The sequence below is a fragment of the Cnephaeus nilssonii genome, assembly GCF_951640355.1.
Source record: "Cnephaeus nilssonii genome assembly, chromosome: 2".
Taxonomy (NCBI): Eukaryota; Metazoa; Chordata; class Mammalia; order Chiroptera; family Vespertilionidae; genus Cnephaeus; species Cnephaeus nilssonii.
The window spans coordinates 60,664,130-60,672,281 of record NC_137073.1 but is presented as its reverse complement, the minus strand read 5'-3'; the positions used below and the strand labels follow the sequence as shown (position 1 = coordinate 60,672,281).

The 8,152-nt window shown below is 38.2% G+C and overlaps 1 protein-coding gene across 1 annotated transcript in view; it reads right to left on the bottom strand.

The window, feature by feature from the left end:
- Nucleotides 1-1,606: 1,606 nt before the first annotated feature.
- PCSK1 (proprotein convertase subtilisin/kexin type 1) overlaps nt 1,607-8,152 on the bottom strand; it is a 42,167-nt gene continuing 35,621 nt past the window's right edge. Inside the window, exons 13-14 of the mRNA XM_079795445.1 lie at nt 5,103-5,264; nt 1,607-4,535 (exon numbers count right to left, since the gene is read on the bottom strand). Coding sequence (XP_079651571.1) covers nt 4,158-4,535; nt 5,103-5,264 — 540 coding nt within the window. The 3' untranslated portion in view covers nt 1,607-4,157. The remainder of the gene's footprint in view (nt 4,536-5,102; nt 5,265-8,152) is intronic.

The window sequence follows — 8,152 nt, the reverse complement described above, 5'->3', positions numbered from 1 at the left end:
GTCATTCATTATCTGCAGCTCTGCGTACAGGAGGAACTAAGCTAAGACAGGCCTCTAAAAATGAAAATGTCCAGGCTTGGGCAGTGTCTTTGTTTAGCTATGGGATCAGCATGAAGAGGTATAGGGTTAAATACTGACTTCTTTTTTTGTATTCCGGAATCCAAAAGGCACAATTTGAAAGGGGTGGTATTATTAGTGGGATGAAAAAATGAAACTTTTATTTTATTATTGAGTTGTTGACATAGTAGGGCTATGTAACAAACTACCCCCAAACTCCGTTGCTTACAACAAGCATTTATTCATTCTCACAAGTTGCCAAGATAACATATTCAGCTTATATAGGCTGTATATATCTGGACAGCTCTGTCTCGTTTGTAAGTTGGCTGGGTTTGGTTCCAGAATGTAAATCTGCTACAGATACATTTGTTCTGGAAACAGGCTGAAGAGGCAGTAGTTCCCGGGGGCATACTATTCTCAGAGCACTGAATCACTGAAAACAAGAGCCAAGCCAAACTGTGCAAGCACATTTAAGGCCCTTACTTACATCACATCCACTAATATTCCACTGACCAAAGCAAATTACATGGTCAAGCTCAACATCAATGGGCCAGGAAAGTATACTCTCTCCACAGGGCAGAGAGAGTGGAGTGAATAATAATCATTATCCTGTGTGTTAGTGCTATAACCTTGCAAAATTATGAGGCAGTAAGAAAAAATTACTCTTCCTTCTTACGGGTTTAAATTTGTATTTAAGAGTTAATGTTTATCTTCGGGACATGTATGTATTTGTGTTTGTACTCTTGGCTTGCACCTGGTTAATACAACAGTTACCAAATAGTCATTCACAGGAAAGCAGAGGCATATCTTGAACCCTTCTGGTGGGAAGACTTTGAAGATGGCTGCATGTGGAGGACAAGAGCTGGTTAGAACATTCTTTCTTGAATTCTTGAATAAAATATTTTAGTTTGACTGAATAATTATGACTTAGAAGAAAGGAATGGAGTCTGAGGGAAAACCACCCACCCAGGGTAGAAAGATAAGTTTCAGACATGGGGGGTGGAAAGTCAGGGAGGCAGGTTTGGAGCAGGAGAGGAAAGTGGGCCAGAGGGCAGGATGTTAAAGTTGGGAATTGGGGACTTCTGATGGGAAAGAAGGATTTGATGCTTAGCTGCTATAATCTGGCCTATAAACAAAGTCATGTAGTAAGACCCTTTCTCTCACAGGTAGTAAGTCCCTTTAGGTTTTTGTTTTTTTTTCCTCAATACTTCAGTTAAGGCTCAGTTATAGAACTTTTTATGTTGTCAAAAAGTGAAAGACTGAGATACAAAGAAAAATAAAATATGCCTATTCAAATAATTCTTAAATTGCCTTTAAGAAAGCCCATTATTCTACAAAGGAATTACCTTCTTAATGTAAACCATCAACTATTTTTTTACAGTTCATTGGGAAACACAATAAGAAAAAGAGATCCTATTTTTGTTGGAAACATGAGCTTTTTTCTTTTTGACTTAGTGAGAAATCATTTATTCTTCTGATTTTTTACATATTTTGGTTAATACATCAAGTGTATAATGTGGGAGTTCCCTTAAGAATGTTAAAACCACACACGTTAAAGTCAGCTACACATTATATTAGGCTGTTAGACTGATGTCACTTTTAATCACAACACTTACACATTATATATTTTATTTTTACTAACAGAGGAACATGCCTTTCAAAAATATTTTATTGGATGAAACTTTCTTATTCTCAGGAAAATTTTGGTTCTTTAATATAATTTATTATGCCTTTAAAATTCTGTTTGATAAAAGCATTGCTACATTATAAATACCTGTAAAGAAAATATAGTTTAAATTTTTGAGGGAAATATTATATGTTTCTTCTCTTACATTTTCACAAAAATTCACACAGGCACTAAGAAAGACTGACAAAAATATTTTTTGTCTGAACAATATACTCCAGGTTGGAAACATTCAAACATGACTTTATTTAAATATCAAAGCTTCTCTAGAGTGAACCTTGGCTGCAATCCAATGAGCTGGTTGGGGGTTTAGTCAGGAAAAGATTCTGCTAGAAGGATAAAGAAGAAACCTTCAGACAATTAGGTGTAGGCTAGGAATGGGGAAAGGATGAGTTTTCATTTATTACTGTTTATTGTTCCCTCTAGGCCTTAGCTTTGTTGTTGTTGTTTTTAGTTGAAAATGTATCTCATAACTCCTGGTCCTTTTCAGTTTTAATACTTTTTGATGGACTGAAATGTTAAAAATTCTATCTAACACTCCATATCGAATAGCATGTGAAACTTCCACGAACAGGCTGATACTATAATTCTTTTAGGAGAACATCCTTAAAGCTTCATGGATATTGCTCTGGAAATAACCTTGTTCTGTACAATTTCATATGGTAGAATAGGGGGTGATATTTTGTGTTGCAAACCATACTTCAAACTAAAGCACTTGACAGACTCTAGTGTTCTCTTCCTGTTCTAGTTCAAGTGTAGCCTGATAAAGTTCAAACTTCGTGGAAGAACAGCAGACAGCGAGCCCACTGGGAGAATGCCATTGTAGGTGACCAGAGCCTTTGTTAGCATAGAGAGAAGTGGAAGTTAAGTGGTTGGCAGTTAACGAATTAGTGTAAATGGGCATCCATGGGAGGTGAGGTTAAATGAACATGTCAGATTAGATATCAGCGGTACTTGCAGGAGTCTAAAATACCATTTGGGGGCCAATAACTTAATTCAGTCATGGAAAATTCTCATAGTTATTATAATACAGATCCTGCCTGAAAGAAGTTGAAGGTATTTTTTCCTAGTGCATTTACACTTTTAAAATGTTCATTGAGTGCAAGAGTGGGGCCAGATGAAATGCCTCTGGAGTGCTCATCAGTGAGGTGGCGGCCGTAAGTAGCATGAAGCAGAGAGCCTTGGGGACCTGCCACTCAAGTTTAGCTACTTAGCTCCAGGCAGCTGTTGCCAAGGTGGAAGATGGGTCTGAGTATCAGGTTTTATGTAAAATCTCATATTTTCAATAACCACTCACATTTAAAAAACATTTTATATGTCAAAAAAGAAATCTACCTGAAGGACAAATGTGGCCTGTAGGCTGCCACCTTGTGTCCTCTGAGTTGAAACTCGGAAGCAATTGGATGAGAATTTGGATCCTATCAGCTATCCCATTAGGGAAGAGCCTTTAGTGTCAAGGAATGAAGACTCAGTTTCAGGGACCCAGAAAAACCTATTCTAATGAATACAATTTTCAAAACAAGCAAAACTTCCCATTGGCTCTCCCCTGTTATTATATTGGCTCTCCATGTTATGGGTGGTTTTCTGTTATTATTAATAATAAAAATTATGACTAGGAATTTGCTGAGTGCCAAGTGTAAGTTTATTCTAAGAAAGCAGTGTAAATTAGTTCTCTCAGTATTTGGTTTGTGGCTAAGACACGTGAGGAAAACCTTCAGAGGAGGAAATGGAGGAAGACCAGAACACACAGCGTGTGTCTCAGTCACCGTTAGATCAACAGAGGCCTCTTACGTGGCACACTAAGCAAGGAATGTTCTAACACTGCCCAAACCAGATCACACAGATTCTGAGGTCTGTTTATGGATCTGAGTACTACTCCCTGAATAAGTAGTACTTTGGAATAGAAAGGATGGGGTGGGGGTCTAATTATGAACACTTTCATCCGAAACTTTCCAAAGCCTTCTTTGGTATCAAAAATTCAAAGAACCACAGAGCAAAGACAGGAGACAAGCTGTCAGAACAGATTTCCTTCCTCTCATTCTTTGCAGATGACTTTTCAAAATTATCTATTGCCCTAGGTTATGACTTTTCTATTGAGAAATGGAATGGGAGGGCTCAGGGAGGTATTCTAATGTGGTTTGAGGACCACGTGTGGACTGTGGCTCTGGAAAGAACAAACACGTTACTTGTGTAGGCAGGAAGAGGTGCTTGAAAAGAGCCATGATCCATTCAGGAAGCTGGATTTACTGTTGGAGCTCATCCCTTTCAAATATCCATTTGGGGGAGGAAAAGAAAAAGTGTAACAAAAGATATTATAAGCATAAGAATCAATGGCAAAAACAACCACTTCAGACACGGGCAAAATCTATGCGTAAGGAAGGAGCATGAATATTTCCAACTCGGATCACAGACTTCTTTAGTTCTCCTCCCTCAGAATGTCCACCAGAGCTTGCAGCAGCCGGTCATCTCTGTGCTTGTAGGATTTGGTGTTATAGAAAACATCGACATAGTCGTTATACAGACTGTCCTCGGTGTCTTTAAGGTGGGAAGGTTTGTTCAGCTTTTCCAGGGCTTCGTAGAAGTTTTCGTAAGGGATGTTGGGCTTTGCACTTGGAGACTTCTTTGGTGATTGCTTTGGTGGTGAGTTTTTGCTGAAAGCGCTTTGCAGGAGTCTCAGCATGGCCTCAGATGGGTCTCCCTCCACCTGCTCCTCCTTTCTGTTTCTCACACTGCCGCTGCTGAGACTTTTTGCAGTCAGGGGCTTCTCATTCAGGTTCCCTTCTGTGGGCTGCTCCTGAAATCCACCAACAAAGGGAAGAAGGCTCATTATTTAGAGCTGGGCAGGCCAGCTGTAGCTCATGCCCACTGCTTGCTCCCCCACAGGCAATTGGGGAGAAGAAAGAGCACAAGGCTTAGAGATACACTAACTAAGCTTTCAGTCCTCAAATTTCCTTTTACTGTTATATCCTTAGCACCTTTTAATCTCCCTAATTTCACCTGTAAAATAGGAATAAGAATATCTCCACTTCTGGTGATTTGAAAACGGAATAAGATGATGTATTATAAGTGCTCATACTGATTGGTCCCCTTCACTTTGGTAAATGGAGTAGAATTCATGTTAGGGGATTCAATAATTTTGAATTCATTAATTTTAATTTCCAAATCCTCAATGAATGAATAAATGAATAAAACAATAGAGTTGCATCCTACGGAAACTAAACAATTTACCACTCCCACTCCCTTTCTTTCTTACCCATGTTTGACTCACTCCCCGCCGAAAAGTTAGGGGCAGCTTCACTCACTACATTGTCATTTACAGTTCAAAAAAAGAGCATGCCAAGAAGAATCCAGCCACACAGACCTCCCCTGAGTCCACCACCTTCTCCACCCCTCTTCTGTCATTCTGCACGGTGTTGTAGGATGTGTACACACGGGGCTGTTTCATGTGTTCTGGCTGAGAGGAGGTCCCATGCAAAATCAGCTTCCAGTTCACAATTCTCCCTTCATTTTGCATTCTTCCAGACTGATGAATAAGCATATATATTTTAAGCAGAAATTTTTACAACTGCCAATACTAAGTTACAACTTTAGCTGTCTTTAGGAGAAAGGCATTCTCAGAGAAAAAAGCAACAGTGTGTGTTCTGAGTAACATAAAATAAGATCCTTCAAACTATCAAAAAATAATTTCATAGTTTAAATCTAATTTTAAAATTTTGTGCATTCCACGTGTAGAGCTCTGTGTGAAAAGAAATACATCACTGGTGGGGGTAAATGGTGATGGAAGGAGACTTGACTTGGGGTGGTGAACACACAATACAATATACAGATAATGTATTATAGAATTGTACATCTGAAACCTATATAATCTTATTAACCAATGGCACTCTAATAAGAAAAAAGAATTAAAGATAATAAAGGGAAAAAAAACAAGAAAAAAATCACTGAATTCTTGCTGTGAAAATTGACAATTTACAGGCTCAAGGATTTTTAAAAAATTATTAATTGCTTCATTTAATTAAAAAAGCAGAACTTTCTATATTAATCTCTACATGGAATGTATTCTTGAAAGGTTGACTGTACACCTATAAATAGAATTATATTAAACAATTATCAACTTTTAGAAGCATTCCATTGGGGAAAGAAGTCACCCTCAATGGAATATTACAAATAGCCTTCAGCATTAATCAACCCTTAAAAACTGTACATTTATGGTAATAATAATACTTTTCAGAGGCTCAAAAACTATGTTTAAAATAATGTGCTGAAATCTAAAATGTCTAAAAAATATTTAAAAACCTAAAGTCAAATTTTGCAGACTTATTTTGGTAAACAGATTTTTCTTAGTTTCCTGATGGTGAAACTGATTTACAGAGTGGAGTCCACATTCAAGAACAGGACAACCTACTAAGAACATTTCCTTGTTCTCCCCATGAGAGCAGGAATTTTTACAACTGCCAATACTAAAGTGCAACTTTAGCTGTCTTTAGGAGAAAGGTGTCCTCAGAGAAAAAAGTAACAATAACTATAGAATTTGTATTAACTTAATTGACATCTTTAGGAATTTGTATTAATTTAATTGATATCTTCAGGAATAATTTCTTTATAAAAAGTGATTTAGGCCCTAACCGGTTTGGCTCAGTGGATAGAGCGTTGGCCTACGGACTGAAGGGTCCCAGGTTTGATTCCAGTCAAGGGCATGTACCTTGGTTGCAGGCACATCTCCAGTAGGGGGTGTGCAGGAGGCAGCTGATTGATGTTTCTCTCTCATCAATGTTTCTAACTCTCTCTGACTCTCCCTTCCTCTCTGTAAAAAATCAATAAAATATATATTTTTAAAAAGTTATTTAGGCGGGTGTGGGCTAGAAGGGATCAGTGGGAGAAATAGGAGGACAACTATACTACTTTCAGCAATAAAAATAAATCTCTCTATATAAAAGGCTAATATGCTAAGTGTCCCTCTGACCATCTGACCAGTCACTATGATGCTCACTGACCACCAAGGGGCAGATGCTCAACACAGGAGCTGCCGTGACATGCACTGGCCATTTACAGAGAAACGGCACCACAGACCTGGTGCCGACAAAGCAACACTCAGCTTCCCCCAAGTGGGACACAGGCCCCGCCACCACCCTGGAGCGACAGCCCACCAAATCGCAGCCAATGCTGCCAAGACTCCATGGTGCAAAATGCGGCCCACAGTCCAGCCCAGCCCAGAAAGGGTTGCTGTGGGTACCGGGTAATGATGTCACATAGCAACACACGGCTTCCTCTCCCTAGTGACTAGCTTCCTTGGAGTTTCTTCAGTCCAGGAACACAACTTGCTTTATAGCCAGGTGCAAACATTTTACACTTTAACCAAATGTCTGTGAAGCATTTCCCATACCTCATCTCATTTGATCCTCAGAGAAATCCTTGAGTAAGTATATAGGAGACTCAATAGAACCCTATTTTCTTTTCATTAGCCAGAAAACAGAGATTTTGGAAAGTTTAGAAACTTGACCCGACTGAAAAGAAGTAACAAATGGTAGACCTTGAAAATGACTTCAGGTTTTCTCACTGCGCAGAATATAGTCAAACACTGCTGTAGTTAAATATTTTACCCTTTGTTCTCCCTACGTGATCTATAATAATCTGCTTCATGTTGATATTTACTGCTGTGTTGCTGATAATTACCTGAAAGAGAAGTTGGGGTGCTTCACTGGGCTGGTAAAAGTTTAGCTACATTAGAAAGCAGGTCTAATTAAGCAAGTTTATCCTATATATATAAAAGGCTAAGTTGACTCGCACATGCGCAATACATATAAAGCTCTCGCTGGCGCCAGTCACACACGTGTGTTTCAATCTGTCATTGTCGAACATCAATTTGGTTGACACTTCTATTATAGAGAAAGGGCAAATAGCTATATTAAAATATTTCTTCTAATTAATTTACTTTCAATGTGCATGAATCCGTACATCGGGACACTAGTATTAAAATAAAAAATAAAATATTATTTAGTCATTGAAATCTGGCACTGTTGATACTTATAACATATCTCTCTCAGGAGGACTCACACCAAAACCCCATTTATTTATATGCTCACCTATAGAAAATGCTGGAGAAATGATGCAAAAATAAATAATTCAGCTGTATAAATCAGTGTAATTCAGCTGTATGAATAATTTGACTTTTTGCTCAGACACCCCTTGCTTTATTTTTGTGACTGTATGTTATAATTATAGAAAGATATCAAAGAGTGTTAGTAAACATAGTGAAAGAGAAATAACTGAAACAAATAAAGTCATATTAAATAAGAAGTCTTCTCTAATAAGTAAGCTACTTCTAAATGGCCACTGCAGTAAATATTTGTAATAGTTCCTTCCTGTGACTCCAGCAGAGTGTCATAGGCAAAGCTGGTCTAGCATTTAACT